Consider the following 19,355-nt stretch of genomic DNA (forward strand, 5'->3'; position numbering starts at 1 on the left):
TAATTCCAACACACAACTTTCATTGGCCCGACAGGTTTAGAATTTATTTGTCCTCTGTACCCTTTGTCTTTTTCCCAGCTGATACAATTCAAGTTAACATCACAAACTGGATTGATAAAAAAAAAGATTCAAGTATAATTTTTAGAGTAAAACACATGTAGGATATTAAAATGAAAATAAGCTTGGGCTACATTTCCTGTGCAATATATAGATATAGAAACTGCAAAGTCAGAGTTCTGCTTTATGTTGGTACTAATGTTAGATTTGTTATAGTCTTTGATTTAGAGAAAGTGTAGGATCAATAGACGGACAACATTTAAAAAAACAACAAGAGAGAAAATAAAGTTCATGGTCTTTTATTTGAAAAAAAAAAAAAAAAAAGAAAAAAAAAGAAAAAAGACTAGCATGTACAACTTGGAATGAATGTAAACTGAACTCCAGCGAGCAGAGGAGCGAGAGCAACGACACTAGTACGAGTACTTCCCTCACTGCCCGACTTCGAGTCAAGAAAAAGAAGAAAAAAACATAAAAGTGAAGGCCAGTGGTTCCCTCTTGTAAGAAAAGAGGACAGACTCCATCTTAGCAAAAAAAGAAAGAAAAAGAAAAATCATAAAGAAAGCTCACCTTAAGACTCTTTTAAGCCCCTCTTAAAAAAAAAAGGACAGGAAGCACAACTAAGATGGCCGTCCGAACAAAACAGAAAAACATGCCAAACATCTGAAAATGTCATTTTTGTACATAGTTTTTCTCTTTATCTAGCATACAATTATGTCCTATTCCACCCGAGTCAGACTCTAGTCTCGTCTCCCATCCTAACAGCACAGGGTTCCTTCTCCAAATACAAAAAAAAAAACTGTACCAAACCAACAAGAGGACAGCTTATAGTGGAATCAGCACGCTCTGGTTGCCCGGAGGGGGGATGGGGGTTAGTGCTCCAGTCTCAAGCTGCATGCATGAAGAACAGAAAACAGAGAGAGAGAGAGAAAGAAGAGATGGCCGTCCCAGACATTTACCACGAGCAAATGGAACTGGAGGAAGTTTGCCAAATGCTTCCGCTGTAGTCTGAAGGTAGTAGTTACAGGGTTCGTTGTCATTATTACGTTGTCAAGTACTGATGCTAAACTGCTCTCTGGGGCGAGGGGGACGGGGTCACTAACCATCGTTATCATGCAGATATTTTTGTGGATTTTTTTTTATAGTTTTCCTGTGTGGACAGAAGGATATTTTATTTCAACATTCAATATTTTCTATACAGAAACAGTATGAATAAATGAACATTTTGTCTTTTCCAAGAGGTAAGTAAAACATTTGGATTTTTTTTTTTTTTGTGTTTGTTTTTTTTTCTTTTCTTTCTTTCTTCTAAGAGGGGACAGGATGGGGGGGTGAGCAAGCTTCACTTTGCAGTCATCATCTGTACAAACTCTGTGGAGAAAAAAAAGCAGAAGACAACAGGAGGTCAGGGGTCAACTCAAAACGTTCAATTGTCCGCGAGACGGTGGAAATTGTTCAAAAGTAGGACACTTTTCAAAGCCAGACTTATGGACTGTTAATAATATACCGACAGCCTTCTAGAAAATGAGCGCAGTGTCTCATGTAATGTGCTCGGGGACTGACAGCGGGGGGGAGGGGAGGAGGAGGAGGAAAGTGAAAAGGCTGCCGGCGCGCTGATGATAATGCAGAAGGATGGATTTCTCCCCTCTCTGCTCTTTCTAATAACTGCGCGACACTCCTCAGAGAAATACGCAGATTTAAAAATAATTTGATTGAAAAATGTTTTCGGTTAAAAGCCGCAGCAGCTCGGAAAAACACTCGAGCCGCTCCGTCTGCGGTGACCACGGAGCATCGGTTTTTCAGAAGCCGTCACACTTTTGCGTCTCAGCCGGAGCTGCATATTCACCTTCATAGTTGACTTGTCCGTCTCCGTCGATATCTGCTTCTCTGATCATCTCGTCCACCTCCTCGTCTGTTAGTTTCTCGCCCAGGTTCGTCATGACGTGACGCAGCTCGGCGGCGCTGATGTAGCCGTTGCCGTCCTGGGTTACACGGGAGGAGGGGATTAAAAGAAAAATTCCGACCCCCACGTCTTAAATTCCCCCCCGGAGTTTATTTTCTACAGGCCAACTTTAAAAACAGCCAGTGACGAATGACCCCCCGCTTTACCTTGTCAAATACCCGGAATGCCTCGCGGATTTCCTCCTCGCTGTCCGTGTCCTTCATTTTCCTCGCCATCATGGTCAGGAACTCTGGGAAGTCGATGGTTCCATTACCTGGAATAGAGGGGGAAGTGCGACCTTGATTTAATCAACTATGAAAGAAGCATCCAATTCCCTAAAAGCAGATGAGCACGGGTGACATAACAGAGCATTTTAGGCGATGAAAGCACAACCTGGGTTCTGGTCACAAGTCGCCGGGGAACACATTTTGGAAATTAAATCCTCATTGATATGGAAAAAGGCTAAATCAATTTAAGTGATTTTTAAATTATTTTTTATTAACCATTTAACCAATAAAACAATACAATTGACAACACAACCATATACGGTGTTGGGTAGCGATGGGGTCTTTGAAAATAACTACACTGGATCATGAAACCTCTTCGACCCATCACTGGTGTTGGTTGTGAGACGAGTTAAAATGCAAGCTTGATGCGACTCCAACCATTACATACATAAACATAAAAATGTTATATACTAGAAATATAAAACATTAAAGTGCTAGATAACCCTCAAGCTTGCGTTTGAATACAATGGTCCGCCTCTACTGTATTGTGTTCTACTGGCACCTACTCGCAGCTAAACAACACCAACATCATTTTGTACGACAGAAAGACGATCTCTTTGTGACTTCCTGGTAAAACTCTTGATTATGGTTGGCGTGGTCCTACCCCTGCCAGAGGCAACCAGACCACCCTTATGGACGCACTTCTAAATCACAATGCTGAACATCATGGGGTAGTCAACGACCTTTTGGTGGATGTTAGGAAATGCTTCTCGTGAGCAGCAGTGTTATCACAAATGCACGCATTCTACGGAGTGGGTGGTCTTACTCGCAGCTGAGATAATGTCAGCTGCTGCGTTATTAAGTCCACGTACACGTGCATAAGGATCAATGTCCATGTTGTCATGTCAAGACGGGATTACCCGGGGGTTAAGACCCCTCTGACAGGAAGAGAATCCGTGGGGCTCTCCATGGCTCACCGAGGGAAGCAACAGGGGGGGTTAGTTTGAAATCTCATCCTTTCATATTGAGCAAGTGTGCATGTTGGGCTATAACTAGAAAACCACAAAATGCATTTAATAATCATTTGTTATGGAAATGAAGGTTACAAAGGGCAATGTAGCCGGGAGGATTAGTCTTCGAGCAGGGGGGATTGTACGCAGATTAACCGATGACAAAGAAAAGCTTCAGAGAATAAAAAGAAAATAAGACGAGTACCGAGGGAAAAAAATAGGAAAGGAGTAACATGATAGAGATGCAGTTCTTGGGCAACAATCTAAAGACCCTGTTACGCATTGCGCAATACGGCAAAAAGAGGCAGCACATGCCGCCACTGGAGGTGGAACACGGAGGAAAAGGAGTGGTCAATTTTTTCTTTTAATGGATTAGCTGAACGGCTTCTGCCAACAAAAGCTTTAACATATTCATACACTTATTTTTCCATTGTGACACTCCTCACAAGGCCCTTGGTCAGCAGATAAAGATGAATCTGAAAAGGACCGGCTGACATCCTATGGCTGCTAATGCAAGTACTGGATGTGCAAAGTGCAGAAAGGCCTTATGTAACCACTTTTATTTTCCATTACTAGCTTCATCGTCTGACCTAGATTGCATCAGCCAGGGGAGGCAGAGGCAGAACAAGGGGATGTCAGTGATGTGTGTGTGTGCATGTGTGCGTGTGTGCAAGCACTAATGATAGTGAAGATGTTTCAATGAGGAACAAGCAAAAAAAAAAAAATGTCCAATCGATTTCCCCTTGGTCAATGTTGCCCATTAACTAAATCCTATAAGCTGACTCTGAGGAAACATCCCACCTGATCGCCCAACATTCCCGTTGGCTGCACAATGGACTTTCCAATTATTGTGCGACTTCTTTTTCTTCACACGAAATGTGCAATGAAGGCTTGCTTGAGAAGAATTAAATCCTTATGCATGCATGTATGACTGATCATATCTTTGAAGATAGGAATTAGTTTGTGCAGCAAACCAACCATAATTTGTATTTCAAGGCATTTCCCCCAATTCTTTTTGTACTCATGTTATTTCCAATGCAGCAAATCTAATAAACTACATTATTTAATAGTACGTTTTTAGATTACGCTAGTTTTTAACAGCAAGTGAGCCAAAAGAAAAAATGAAAAAAAATGTCCAGGGGATGAGCTTGTATCTCCTGCCCCGCGCATGACTCCACTCGTCAGCTATGAGCGAGCTGAGCACTAAACTGCTGACACACCGCGACACGTCACCTCATGGGAAAGCTGGTCCGACAGTTGGCTCAGACAGTTGGTAGAAAGAGGTGGATCGTTGGAAACGTGATGGATGTTCCACTCTGGCAACTGTTACTTTTGAGGGTAAACTAGATTCCGTTGTAACAAGTCCCACAGAAGTCTATCAAGCAAAAAAACAAGTGCAGTATTGCAACTTTAACTAGCATAACTATTGGCTTAATCACATTTTTTCAAAGTTATCTTTGCACGGTTATGACACGTCAAAATGCTAATGCCTGTATTTCAAATGACATTTACTTTCCATGGGTTTGCTGCGATTGCAAGACCATTCTCCACTAAGAAATCTAAGAATAAAGATGCGTGTAATCGTCTACCAAATAAACAAGTTCTGGACGTAATAACAAGTCTAACTTACCGTCAGCGTCGACCTCATTGATCATGTCCTGCAGCTCGGCCTCTGTGGGGTTCTGTCCCAGCGACCTCATGACGGTGCCAAGTTCTTTGGTGGTGATGGTGCCGTCGCCATCCTTGTCGAATAAGGAGAAAGCCTCCTTGAACTCTGTAGACGTGAGGGAAGCAGAAAAACACCTTGTTGGACGATTTTCAAACGGTCTTTGAGGAAGAGTAAATGACACTTCTGTTTGTAGACTACTTAACTTAGCAACTTAAGGCGTATAAAAGCACTGACTGTGGCGAGGATTAGCCTCAGAGGTTTATCACGAGCAAATTCGCTACAGAGGGATTTTGACAAGTATCCAACCGCTTTGACTTCAGACAGCCAACATGTATTTGTAAAGAATCTCTTTTTTAAAAAAAAAGTTGGTTTGAAGCTTGACTGCTTGTGTGAATGAATGAAACAGGCCTGTGTTCCTACCTGCAATCTGTTCCTCTGTTAGTTGGTCAGCCTGTGGAAGGGAAGAGAAAAAAGGTTTCAAACAAACGAGTCACTCAACACAAGCAGTTATTCCAAATTCAAACAGTAAAGTCATCACATTCTGCAGCAACCGTGCCCACAGACTTCTACACAGTGGACAGAGTGTTTTCGGCTCAGAACCCAACTTGTAAAGCGTCTATTCATAAGTTGCCAAGAAATACCGGAGACAATCTCCCTACCAATCCCAAGTCATGCTAGCTTGCACACCGAGTTATTTAGTAAAGCTAATACTACGACTCTAACCAAGTACGATTGGAATGCAAACATCTGGTGAATTACATATTCAACTCACCAAAGCCATGTATTTAATAGTGTTAAATATGCAAGACATTTTAATGGTCAATACGTTTGTACCATTATTTAACTAAACGATCAGTTTGACAGTATGCTAGTTAAAAAAATTACAAATACTGCTCCATGGCAAAAGTTTAATCTGTGTTAATTTCAATGCAACTTTCAAATGCAGCAGTTTGTTTAACATTGAAACCACAAAGCAACTTTTCGTGCTCCATTATTACACTCGTAAACTTATTAGATGTCAAAGAAACAGCTTTTCCATTTTAACAAGTAGTCAGACGAGAGGTTGTGGCTGGTTTGTCCCACATGAGGTTATTGCCTAGCAACAAGCTTCCCTTATAAAAACAAGTCTGGAGACCACGTCGAAGCAGTCTAGCAGGATCAATGTAGGATAACATTGGACTGATTTATGAACTCTACCACAAAAGGGAAAGAAGCCAGCTGTGTTGGCTTCTTCGAGAAAAAAAAAGGGAGATGGAAACACCTAATTTAAATGGAATGAAGAGAATGCTGATCTTTTTATATAGGCCTATAAAACACCTTCCTCAGCACCACTGCAGGTAAAGACAAGTCACAGAATGTTTCAATTTGCCACCTTACAAATTAAACTTGTTAACATACCATATTGACATTGTGCTAAGCAACCAGTAAACAGACTTTCTTCAAACGGTAGTTCTAATACTTTCCATCGTCGGGTTTCTAAGATTGACATCACCATTTGCTATGAACCACATTTCTGAAACCAATATTTACATTTTTCCAACCAGCAACACGGCTGAGTAACCATAACACGCATCCAATGAACTTGCGCCTTTGTAAGCTCACACAAAACTATTTATCTTTTAAAGTTTGCCATACATACCGGTTTTTCTGGCCAATATTCTTTTTCACATCTATCTGGGGGCAGTTTAGCAAGCTAGCAACAACAGGATGGGCAGTAATGACTCATTCAGATGTACTTTTAGGATAAGCTGATGTGATTCAATAAACTTCCTTTAATACAATAACAGCTTTGCTTCCCCCTGCATGGGTCTTTCATCTCCAAGGATGAATCATTGAGAGACTTTCAGCCCTGACATGAGGACACAAAAGCAAAACTGGCCAATGGGCCGTGCCTCAACAATTGTAATGCTTTGAACACATAAGGGAGTTTGTGAAATTAATGGTAAAAATTTGAACACTGACAGGATCCATCTGCCCTCAGAACAAAATTAACTGGTGTTTGCAGTTATATCTACTCAGAAATCCATCCTAACCCCTTGAGAATCCTAATAAATCTAATCAAGGTATTTCAACATAAGACCCAACGGCATTGGTTGGTCAACCGCTCACATCGTTGGTAAGGTAATATTCTCAAAAAGTATTGTAGTTCTGAAGGTGGTTTGATTGGCCAGCAAAAATAAAACAACATGTAACATCTTCATGTTTTCCTGGCTTCCCACAAAAAGAATGGATGCTCAGACAATGAAGCTATTTTTCCACAAGTAAATTATAGTAGACACACAAGTACTTGTGCCTAGTATTGTTTTAACAGAAGGTAAATTAGTAACAAATCTATAATGATCACTGTTATTTAGGGATGTAAAGATTTTGATTCCCATGTTGATATGTACCAATCGATTGGCTGCTAAAAATCATTTCCATTAAAGAACAATCCAACATGCAAGCACCATGTGAAGCTCAAAATTGGTTAGATCTTCCAATAGGTGACAGTAATGTTATTAAACCTTAATTGACTGTAATACATCTGCAACAACTTACTTTGAAAAACGTATCTTCTTCATTAACAATCTTTTTTTTTTTTAAACATGCATGTTTTGTTAATTTGTCAGTCCTATAAGCTGCTGGTTATTTTAAAATTCGTACTGAAACTTTCTTGTAACAAAAAATGATCAAAATTTTTTGCACTACATGACAACCAAAACCTCTGGACACTAATGGTGGTCATAGATGTTTTGTTAGTCGTTCCTGTTGAATGTTGCAAATTCATTTAGTTCATTTGGCCAGAAGTGCTCTATGGGTTTGTAGTAGTTGTGTCTTGGTTCAAAGCGAGATTAAAGTTTCTTTGTTTATTTCTTATACACATAGTGATTTAGAGATCAAACTAGTGAATGCACAGGGAGACTAGTCAGGCGAGTTTTAGACATGGCAGAAGATCGAGAGGGTCATGAGACATCTCTACTCCATTCTAGACCAACCCAGGAGGAGTTAGTCTCGGTTTAAACTAGGTTAATAAATCTATCCATGGATTTATAGCCACAGAAGGGGAGTAAAGAGTTTGTAGAACTGGAACTTTTGTTAGGTGGTCAACATTTAAAAACAGGTGATTCAGTGACTTTGTTACACACAAGCAATTCCCTGAAAGAGCATCTCCATACTGGACCAGCTGTCACTATGACAGATGGGTGTGACACACCATCGCTACACACCCTGGCACTGGGCTACAAACAATCGGGAGTTAGTGTGACACACATTCGGACACAAACAACCACTTAATCTCTTTGAAACTGGACAAAAGCAGGAGAAGCCCCTGGGGGGAGGGGGCACTTCATATAGGGACAGGAAGGGCGACCTGCAGGGCGAGCCAGAACCAGAACCACCGTATGGTGTGCGTTGGTGGCGAAGCGTGGCCAACTACCAACTCCGTAGAATCTTCATCGACAGTGGGGATATGGGATGGGCTTGAGTGTTGCAGCCAAGTGTGTAAATTATTCACTGCAGAGGATCAAGTGTCCGACACGTTACAAAACATACATCGGCCAACAAGAGCGTCACAGGAACACGAGAGGGCCCCCCCTGGACTTGTTCAATACTTCCACTTCCAAGACCACCACCTCATGCTCGTATTGACCAACATTGTTCACACTCATTTCAAGTGACATTCAAGTACGATCATTTCAAACCAGTCTAGAAAAGTGGTCCAGGTCGGATTCTCACCTCCAGGTTTTGCATCATACCAACAAATAGTTAAATGCATTTTATTGAATATTAAATAAAAAGGATTTGACTTGTATAAAACTACAGATTAGCAAGGGAGTAACCAAATAGGTTGACGTTTTTATATATATATATATATATATATATATATATATATATTTCGAAATTACCCAGAATTCCCCCCCAAAAAGTCCATATTTCTATCCTATTCCTTTACGAATGGCGGGGATAAGAGAGCACATGGTTCCCCACGTATGTTTCTATACACGCCTCTGCACGGACAGCAGGAAGAAAAAAAACGCATCATGATGTTGCAAAGAACTAGAAATATTGTTTAAATAATCTGGAGAAAAAAAATCCCAGTCCAGATATTTTGCTCGATCCGCAGCCGGCATCCGGCTCCCTGACCTAGTATAGACAATAATGCTCCACGAAATGCGCAGTTATGAGCGGAAAATAAAACATAAATCGGCGATTAAATATCATAAACCTGTTGAATAAAAGCGGAATTATTTATTAAGAATAGAATTGGCGATTGAATTAAAATACATTTACGGGCGTTTCCGTATTTTTACGCATAAAGCCCGCGCGAAAGACCTCGAAATGACACATCGTTTTTTTTTTTTTTTAAATAAACCCGGTGAAAACATCGACATATATGTAAATAAGAGTAAAATATACGTACCATGATGGACGGGTTGTGTGCTTGTCGGTGTGCGGCGGGAGACTCGGAGCGTGCTCGTCCGTTAGATGGAGTTCCACTTGTAGGTTAGAAAAAGCGGGTATATCGGCCGTGGCCAGGAGCCGGGATTTTCTTGTGTGTATCCCTCCGCCGCGCTGCTGGCGCGGATCACTCACTTCCTTATTTCAAAGTCAGTGCAGCGGCTGCAGACTCCAGATCAGCCGAGCACATGTCACCCCCCAGATCTGCACCTTTAAACACAGTTTTAATGCACTTTATTAACACGTTTTTTTTAATTGGATCATCCAACTATGAAGTGATCATTGCATGTCTAAACTAAATAAACTGCGTAATGCTGTGTAAAACTTGTCATTTAGCACTTTAAATAAACCAACAAGATCACTTTGCATTGGATTGTATTACAGTTCTGCAGAGAACTGCAGAGATACTGCATTAAAAATACATTTAATAACAACTAATCCACGTTTAAATGTAAAACAAATACAGCTTCAACCCATCTATATTTTTAAATTCACATTATACTAAATTAAACATTAATTAAGTTGAAGTAAATGTCAAAATACTCCTTTTGATTTTTTATTATGACTCAGTACCCAGTATTCCAGTGGGTCTATTTTCCCCAACGCGGATGGATACCGCCTGTGAAGACAAGCGGCCTGGTTGGCACAGGAGAATTTGCAGTCACCGGTGTTAAGTCGCTCCGGATTGGCTGCTTCAGACCCGCAATATTATACTCCATGTGTCGGCGACGTTGATTGGATACATTGGACCTGCATTGCACCAGGCAGTGGCGCTTGATGAAAATATATTAAACGTAAATGTGGCTTATATAAACAATCTTATACATATGTAAGGTATTCTAAAGGTATTTTTGTAGTTGCTACGTAAAAAAAATGAATTGTTTAAATAAAAAAATAAAAAAACGTATTCGATCGCCTCGTTTTTTAAAGAGTTTTTGTGATAAATACTTTTTATTTCTGAGCGTTTGATGTCATGCTTTTGTATTTAAATGTTTATTTTTAGTGTCTGAGTTGTTCATGTGAAACGATCAATATTAGGATGACAAGGCAAACGCAGACAAGTTGTGTGGACTTAGGAGTTCCGCGTTTGCTCAGCGACTGGTAAAACTGGCCACAGCGCCACCCAGTGTTCAAAGAAGGGACAGAAATGGAATTGAAACTAGAAAGATTGCATTTCCAGAAGAAAATGCAGTGTGAATGCTGGCCGTAGCTGTAGCTGTGCAGTAGTAGTATTAGTAGTAGAAGTAGTAGTATTATTATTAGTAGTAGAAGTAGTAGTATTATTATTAGTAGTAGAAGTAGTAGTAGTATTAGTAGTAGAAGTAGTCGTGGAAGTGTAAGAGGAATTTATAGTTAAAGTAGAAGTAGAATTAGTAGTAAAAGGGAGAAGTAAAGTAAAAGTAGTAGTAGAATTAGTAGTTAAAGTATAAGTAGTATTAGTAGTAGAATTAATATTGGAAGAAGTAGTAGAATTCGTCGTAAAAGTATAAGTGGTAGGTCAAACTGGAAGGAGTTGGACATGAGTTGAAAAGTTTCCCCATTGAAATGAATGGGGTAGAAGAAGAGGAATAAAAGAAAGAATGGAAGAGATAAAAGAGAAGTTTTCCACAGACTAAACACAAACTATATCTACACAATGAGAGAAACTAAAGTTTCATATCACCTCTGGGTTTTGAACCCAAGACCTCAGTCACCAAGAGCGAGGTTCATACCACGAAATGAACAGAGTTTTATTTTTTCCTATAGCTTGTCAAGTCCAACTCTTGTTGGCGTCTTTGGACTGAAGCCATTGTTGTGAACTTGGAGCGTCTTCTCTCTCTGACTGACTGACTGAGACCCTCCATTACCTCACAGTTCACAGGTGCTGCTCATTAGTGACAATGACTGAAGCAGCTGCTGCTGGTGCACTCTGGGAAATGCAGTTCTTTCACACACTGAGATTCAACTTAACAGTATTGAGCAATGGTTCCTGTATTTTTGATTTTGTCTTTGAGTTCTTCATAGGTTCTAAAAACATTGTTGTCTCAGTGCATCAGTGAATCTGTGATCCATCGCAGGGTCTGGTTGAGGAAGTCATGTGTTCATTTATCCACGATTGCTTTCACCTGATCAATCGTGTCATCTTGGTCTTTGTTCAACAAGTAAACCTGGACGCTCTTGTTTGGATTCATCAACTGTTTACTTCTGCTCCAGGTTCTTCTAAAAGGAACTTTTTCCTGCTCCAGCCACACTGTACTTTATTATTGATCTGTTTTTACTTTCTCCACTGTAGTATTACTTCAACTGTAAAGTGTCTTCAGATAACTTTGTTGTGATAACACACTTTAAATTAAATTATTATTATTATTATGAATTACTCTCAGTACTAGTACTACAGGTACTCGTAGTAGTATGAGTACTCGTAGTACTAGTACTCGTAGTACTAGTACTCAAAGAAGTAAAGTAGTACTAGTATTCGTAGAAGTACTACTAGTATTCGTAGAAATACTACTATTTGTACTACTCATAGTAGTACTAGTACGTGTAGTACTCGTAGTAGTACTAGTACTCGTAGTAGTACTAGTACTCGTAGTAGTACTAGTACTCGTAGTACTAGTACTCATAGTAGTACTAGTATTAATCGTAGTAGTAATTGTATGTGTGGTACTCGTAGTAGTACTAGTATTTGTAGTACTTTTAGTAGTACTAGTATTCTTAGTAGTACTAGTATTTGTAGTACTCGTACGTGTAGTTCTACTAAGAGTGAAGGAGTAGAGGATTGAAGAAGTAGAGGAGTGAAGGAGTAGAGTATTTAATGAGTAGAGTATTGGAGGAGTGAAAGAGTGAAGGAGTGGAGGAGTGAAGGAGAGTATAATTATTGGTATAACTATAGGTATAAGTATAAGTAGAACTATAAGTATAAGTTTAACTATAATTATAAGTATAACTATAAGTATAAGTATAACTATAAGTTTAACTATAATTATAAGTATAACTATAAGTTTAACTATAACTATAACTATAAGTTTTACTATAATTATAAGTATAACTATAAGTTTAACTATTGAGTAGTGAAAGAGTGAAAAAGTGGAAGAGTGAAGGAGTGGAAGAGTGAAGGAGTGAAAAGAGTGGAAGAGCCAAAAAGTGGAGGAGTATAAGAGAGGTATAAGTATAAGTAAAACTATTAGTATAAATATAAGTATAACTATAAGCATAAGCATAAGGCAGTACTAGTGGAATTAGTAGTGGAAAGCATCACAGATTGAAGTGGAAGGAGTCAAAACATGAGTTGAAGAGTTTCCCCATTGAAATGAATGGGGAAAAAAAGGGTAGAAAAAGTGGAATAAAAGAAAGAGGGGAAGAGATAAAAGAGAGGTATAACATAGCCTGAAAGACGGGTACGAGCTGAATTGATAAAAGTTTGAATGGTTCAAATCGGATTAAATTTGTGGAAGTAGAAGTGGCACAAAGTTTACGGCAGAAGTAAGAGGAATAATAAAGAGAAAAACAGGAAATGAAGCATTCACACAATAAAATATCAACAATTCACTGAAAAAAAAAAGAAATTGTTTAACAACAAATTACGAGAATCAAACAAAGTCATAAAAGTATTTAAATAAATACTTTTAATAGTAATGTATTATAAGTAATTAATTTTAGTTTCAAATAAAAAATTAATTCTGTTTCATTTTATTGTCGTAATATTTTATTTTTTTATTTTTTTGGAGCGCCTTCGATTTGTTTCCAGAGCTCAGTGTTCCCCACACGTATTAGAGAGAATATTCCCTTATATGGTCATGTCCTACCAGCAGTCCCATGATGCATCTCCCATTTATGAAGACGTGATGTTTCATTCTAAATAAGGCCTGAGATTTCACACCTCTGCCCAACAATACTTTTTTATTGGAAAAAAAGAAGAAAAAAAAACCCTGACTGATCCCCCTGTGTTTTGATAACTCTTTAAAATATAATTTAGGCGCAGACTTCCTTAAAAGGTGACAGTCTCAGGGCAGTCACTTTTAAACCTAACTCAGGTAAAGTATGTTCATGTGATCGTTCATGATGCTTTATATTAACTTTAACTTTATATGGATTTCATTTGACTTTTCATGTTGATTTCCTTCTTTTTGTGTAATTATTTCCTTTAAATGTCAACATTATCTGGTAGTGGTGGGTTTAAAACTTTATTTGAATTTATTCATGTTTAAGATGTTATTATTTTCGTGTTTTCAAGAAACATCTTTAGACATTTTTATCCGTGCAGGCTTTTCCTTAATTTTCTGAGACTCCTGTGTTGTTCTCGGGGTTATCTTGACCTTTAAAGTATATACTGTATTTTATTGACCCTGGTCTGGAAAAGCCCTCTACAAATATAACTTACTTACATACAGTATGTAACTAAACAAATTGCTGATTTGTGGAACCTTCAACCAATAATGACAATAGAAGGGATTCTGAAAAGGCTTTATGACACCATGTCCGAATTTTCAATGGCCACTAGATGGCACTCTCCACTGTATAATATTTAAAACCACTAGGTCAATGAAACCTCAAGTCATTTCAGAATCAGAAAACTTTAATTGCCAGTGTTGTAAACACAACACAGGAATTTGTTGTGGTCAGATTATAATTATATTATATATATTATTAAGATGAAATAAAAAAATATGGAATAAAAAGAGATGGAACACTTACAAATTTATCTTGTTATTATTTTATTTTAATTGATTGTTTTTTTATTAAAAAAATGCTGTATGTATTGGCTATTGGAAAAAACAATTTCAATAAAGTTTTACCTTATCTTAAATTAAAATATTGACATAGAAATAAAAATAATGAACAATGATAAAAAAAAAGACTTTAATAAAACAATATCCATGACCCAGGCAGCAGACGAGTATTCTAAACCGAGGGCCCCAACTGCTGAGCTCTTAAAAAGCTCTTTGTATCGTGAAACCTCGTCAGCTGTTTCACGAAAACACCAGAGATTAAGGAGGGTGAAGAAGAGAGTGCAAGCAGGGTGGAGCTAGCTGGCAGCTGGAGTTGAAATAGAAACTTCAAGAGGACATTCATGAGACACAGGAAATAATGGAGGGCTAAGAAAGGAGCCTTGTGTAACCCCGTTGATTTAACCCACTGGTTCACAGACAAACCATGTGACAGGAAGGTCCGGCAACAGTAACTCGGAAGCAGACGTTGCCGTCTGAGCTTAGAAGCTTTTACCCTCAAGTAGCACGGTTCTAGAAAGTGTTACTTAAACTCAAAGAAGCGGCGTAAGAACGTGTAGAGGACACTGTGCACACATCACGGATCAACGGCAACACAGATGTGACATTTCAGAGAATGCCAACACTGCGGTCAGCACTGCCTGCTGTTTCAGCAGCCATCAGTGTCTGAGAGCTCACAGGGCCTGTTCTGAAGAAGAAAAAAAAATAAAAATCAACTCACAGCCCAGTTGCCTTGAGCTGACAGGGCGGACGCCTCATTAAAGCCCTCGTGGCTCTTCTTCCCGGTGGTCAAGCAGCGCATGTTTGATTTGAATATTCGTCTTCCTTCTGCTGATTGTGCAGCTGTTGAAATGCGTGACTGATTGTTTTGTAGAGCAGAGGTGGCTCTTGGAAATTGATTGGACGCCTGCTGCATGGGCCCACTTAATGCTGAGCATCCAGGATCCACATGGATCCACATCAAGGCGAATTAAATCAACATTGACATCTCGCCCCCCCCCCCTTCTTCATAGAAGACTGTTTTGAATAGAAGACACCAACGACAAATCACAAGCAAACTATTTTTCTTTGCATTAGTTACACTCCGGTGCAGCATTAGTTCACTGACATTACACAGCCTCTGCAGGCTGATGTTGAAAACACACTCAAGTCAGTGATGAAGCTGGAATGACATTAAGCCTCATCATGAAGTGAAGGGTCAAGGTCAATCGCACAAGTGGTCAAAAAAACAATTGAAGATTAAATAAGCAAATATAAGAAAAGTACATTTAGAGATGAGGCAACTCAGTTCTATTGTTTTATCATTTATTCATGATGTTTAACAGATAAGAATGTAGGGGGAACCCAGACATGCACGAAATATATCAAAAACTCTATGGGGAGATGAAGAGCTCGACTCCCTCACATGACCGAGGACATACAAAGGTGGGGGGATGAAAGGGTTAGAGGTAGAGACCCTCTGGTGTCCCCTCCTGCTTCTTGTACAGGACGTTCTCCTTGGACTTCTTGAAGTCTTCGTTGGTGACTTTCATGCGACGCTCGCGCAGAGCCATCAGGCCCGCTTCGGTGCAGATCGCCTGAAAATAAATAGTTTGTAGACTTAAGTTAGTTCACATCTTAAATAGTAACATGAAATAAATAAAACAGTCATTGAAAGATAATAAATGAAGAAACATTGAATCCCGTTTAGTCATTTAATATTCGATAAGCAGACCGTTATCTTTATGTGAATTCTGATAAGCAAATACGGAAGATGATTTCATTTCAACATGTTTTTCCTTCACTGGCCACACGAGGTCAGTATAAAACAACTCAATACGTAGGGTAAAGAATTGACATTAAATAGTCAAAAAATGCATTATTCAAATACAGTCAAATTACACGTCAGGGAAGGGGATGCCTTTTAAGTCTGATTTTCACCTTAATATCAGCTCCTGAAAGGTCGTCCTTGGCCAGGATGAGGTCATCAAGCGTGACATCATCAGCTACTGTCATCCTGCTCGTGTGAATCTGAAAGATCCTGCGCTTTGTTTTCTCATCGGGCAGTGGAAACTCAATCTTGCGGTCAATTCTTCCTGTAGACGGTCAAACAAGATAGAAAAATCTTTAAAAACACACATTACTTTACAAAAAAAAGGAATATTAATTCAGTTACTAAACATAAGTTGTGTTTATTTTAATAAAATAAGAAGCATCTCATCACAGTTCGACTCACCGGGTCTGATGAGAGCAGGATCCAGTGTCTCTATCCTATTTGTGGCCATGATCACTTTGACGTCTCCCCGCGAGTCAAAACCATCCAGCTGGTTAAGAAGCTCCAACATGGTTCTCTGGATCTCCCTTTCGCCTCCCGAGTTGGAGTCATACCTGACACGGCAAAGACAGAATGTGAATTTGATTAATGACTCAAGGAAATATTTAGACATTCAATTTTTTTAATGAGATCTCGGCTCCTTCATTAAAATCACTGTCAGCCGTCAATATGTGCTCTTGGGTACATTGATGGTTAGAGTCAGCAGGACCATCTATAGTTTCTCAATCATATCCATATGAATAGCGGAAGCAGTTTAATGTCATTCTTGTTCAAGCAGTCACTCCTTCAATCAGTATCCACGTGTACCTCTTGGTGCCGATGGCGTCGATCTCGTCGATGAAGACGATAGACGGAGCATGTTCCTCTGCGACCCTGAAGAGCTCTCGGACCAATTTGGGACCATCTCCGAGGTACTTCTGAATCAACTCAGAGCCCACCACTCGCAGGAAGGTGGCAGAGGTCTGATTAGCGACGGCCTTGGCCAGCAGCGTTTTCCCTGATGAGAAATTAATCAAGTTCCATCTCAGGTGAGGTTTTGAAACGGTAAAAGAAGGAGAGCGTTTAAGAAAAGTATCTACCTGTGCCAGGTGGTCCATAGAGGATAACACCTTTAGGCGGTTTGATGCCCATTTCTTCGTAATACTCTGGGTGTGTCAGAGGCAACTCAACGGACTCCTGCGAGAAAGACAAAGATGACAAATGTATACATTAAGAACACTCCTCACAACTAGTATAGTTTATGATGCACTTTATATGTAAAGCAAAGTCTATATTTAAACAAAAATCTAATTCAATGGATGTGTTCTAAATTCCACACAAGATATGTCATGATTTACGATAAAACTAAAAACGTTCTTGCCCTACTGTGAGGCAACACTGGCCATGCTTCAATAAAGAGAAAAAATGACTACATATGGAAGTTTTTTTTTTTAATTAGTAGTTGAAATGTTTACTAGCATTATGAGAACACCGAAAATAACAGTGCAAACAAGGCTGCACATTTCAGGCTATTTAGGTGAACACAAATAAATAAAAACAATACTTTTGTAGAATAAAGATAAACCTTTATTGAACAAAAATGTTCAAATCAAAAAGCTTTTTTTTTCATTTACACAAGAAGGAAGATAAAACCCATTATTTTTTATGCTTTCATACATATGGCAGGAAGCTTCTCTCATCTCTTTAGAATGTCTAGCAAAGTTAACTGCTTTATTTAATACTAGTCTTTGTTGTTATTTCGAACTGCTCATACTCTGACTGCTTTAACAGGTGCGAGCATGTGACGACAGTGCAAAGATAGATCTACATTTTCTAGATCAGATCGAATATCTTACACATGGATCAGAGGATCCTTAAAAAAAAAAAATCCTTTTCCGTTGTGCATGGTAATAATTGATGTTGTGTCGTTCAGAACACCATGCGCCTGTAAAGGCACATTTAACAGAAAGTAATTGTAGCGGAACCAATTTGATTTAGAATTGAATCGAATTGAAGATTAACTTTAGACTAAAATGCAGTTAAATTGCGTGGGCCTTTACCGTTACATAGAGCAATGAAATGTATCTCTTTGGTATAAAGCAGAATACTTGCAATAATGCATTTTGCCGTACCTTTATTTCTTGAATCTGATTATCAAGTCCACCAATATCAGCATACGTTTCTTGAGGGGCCTTTTCCACCTTCATCACTGTAACAAGTGGATCCGTGTCGTCCATCAACACTCCGATCACAGCGTGAACCTGTGAGGTACAAAAAATTATTTTAAATTTGAGTATTTCTTCAACCAAAGAATGTTTGAGGATATATTTGTCAATATATTTGAATGGACCAAATTACCTTGTGGTTAAGCAAAACGGAGCACCCTGGCTCCAGCAGATCTTTATCCACAAAAGACAGGATGCTGACATAGTGCTCCGATCCCACAGAGGTGGAAACGATGGCATGGTTGTCGTCGATTATTTCTTCCAAAGTACCCACGGACATGGGGGTTCCGCGCAAGTCGTCCACCTTCGATCTCTCTTCCTATAAAGTTTTTTACAACACAAGTTATCATGACATGATGGGAACAAATATCATAAACTGCTAACTGATCACAAGTAATAACAATAATAATAGTGCATTTCTGACCTCCTGTTTCTCTTCTAGGGGTTTCATTTGTTCCTGGTTCCTAATAAACTCCTCCTCCATCAATAGATAATCCTTGATCCGCTCCTGTTTCAGCAGCTTTAGGCGGCATTGAGTGTGAGGAGTAACTGAAATAAAATATTGCCATTTAAAAAAAAGAAACATGTACAACATTTTGTTTTTTAAAGATTTTGACACAAAAACAACACAATACAAGACTGTCAACATGTTCAAAGAATGTGAGAAAGATTAAAAACAGCATGAGACCATTTAAAGGCTTTACAATAAATGGTTTCTTCATTGCCATGTCAACCGTATACAGTGCAACACAGCTCATTGTTGGCTCAATTATTTACTTTGGCAATAATTGAGTAATTCTTGAATACATTTCGATTAATGTTAATATTTCTGTTCTACATTTATCTTCAAAATAAGTACATTGCTCTATTGCTATAAGTCCAAGAGCCACTGTGAATCAAATTAAACTTTTTTGTTGGTAAATTTTCTCCTCCAACATTGTTCTTACCCAATGGAAGTTTGCTGGCAGCATCTGGTCCCTTTGTCTTCTTCTTTTTCTTGCCAACTCTGGTAGGAATTGGAGGTTCATATTTCTTCTTTTTGTCCTGAAAACAAAATTACAAATTCAGATTATTGACTGTGGATTTCGAGCAAAACTGCATTTCCCGAACATGTAGACACAGAAAGACATTCTCGACAGAGTTGGACCACAACAAATAAAAAGACGCTGTGTCATTCTCACCTTGTCATCCTTCTTGCCTCCCCCTGGACCGTGACCTCCACTTTGGCTTTGACCCTACAGAGATACATAACTAAGTTAATCCAGTGATAAATGAACTGGGCAGAGTCGTTAAACG

The 19,355-nt window shown here is 38.9% G+C and overlaps 2 protein-coding genes across 2 annotated transcripts; both read right to left on the reverse strand.

Annotated features, from left to right (window-relative positions):
• Positions 1–340: 340 nt before the first annotated feature.
• Positions 341–9,424, reverse strand: LOC148067516 (calmodulin-1). The gene is made up of 6 exons (XM_087806289.1): positions 9,299–9,424; positions 5,320–5,350; positions 4,861–5,004; positions 2,161–2,267; positions 1,898–2,033; positions 341–1,422 (listed from the first exon to the last, which is right to left on the reverse strand). Exons 1-6 carry the CDS (start codon positions 9,299–9,301, stop codon positions 1,394–1,396), a joined length of 450 nt encoding a protein of 149 aa, XP_087662415.1. The 5' UTR covers positions 9,302–9,424; the 3' UTR covers positions 341–1,393.
• A 5,906-nt stretch (positions 9,425–15,330) lies between these two features.
• LOC148067517 (26S proteasome regulatory subunit 4) lies at positions 15,331–19,330 on the reverse strand. Its single transcript, XM_087805323.1, has 10 exons — positions 19,241–19,330; positions 19,007–19,103; positions 18,484–18,608; positions 18,193–18,378; positions 17,967–18,095; positions 16,935–17,031; positions 16,663–16,852; positions 16,258–16,409; positions 15,963–16,117; positions 15,331–15,619 (listed from the first exon to the last, which is right to left on the reverse strand). Exons 3-10 carry the CDS (start codon positions 18,541–18,543, stop codon positions 15,485–15,487), a joined length of 1,104 nt encoding a protein of 367 aa, XP_087661449.1. The 5' UTR covers positions 18,544–18,608; positions 19,007–19,103; positions 19,241–19,330; the 3' UTR covers positions 15,331–15,484.
• Positions 19,331–19,355: the final 25 nt, after the last annotated feature.

This window comes from Callionymus lyra, chromosome 13 (genome assembly GCF_982586985.1).
Source record: "Callionymus lyra chromosome 13, fCalLyr1.hap1.1, whole genome shotgun sequence".
NCBI classification, from domain to species: domain Eukaryota; kingdom Metazoa; phylum Chordata; class Actinopteri; order Syngnathiformes; family Callionymidae; genus Callionymus; species Callionymus lyra.

Bases quoted from the DNA above. Each gene is read 5' to 3' on its own strand.
- LOC148067517 (XM_087805323.1), bottom strand. From the start codon at position 18,543: ATGGAGGAGGAGTTTATTAGGAACCAGGAACAAATGAAACCCCTAGAA. The intron at 18,379-18,483 runs GTCAGAAATGCA...AAAACTTTATAG, and splicing joins CCCTAGAAGAGAAACAGGAG to GAAGAGAGATCGAAGGTGGA. The intron at 16,410-16,662 runs GTACACGTGGAT...TTGCCGTGTCAG, and splicing joins GACGCCATCGGCACCAAGAG to GTATGACTCCAACTCGGGAG.
- LOC148067516 (XM_087806289.1), bottom strand. The intron at 2,268-4,860 runs GTAAGTTAGACT...CCTCTATTCCAG, and splicing joins CAATGAGGTCGACGCTGACG to GTAATGGAACCATCGACTTC. The intron at 1,423-1,897 runs GTGAATATGCAG...TTTTCTCCACAG, and splicing joins CGGACAAGTCAACTATGAAG to AGTTTGTACAGATGATGACT.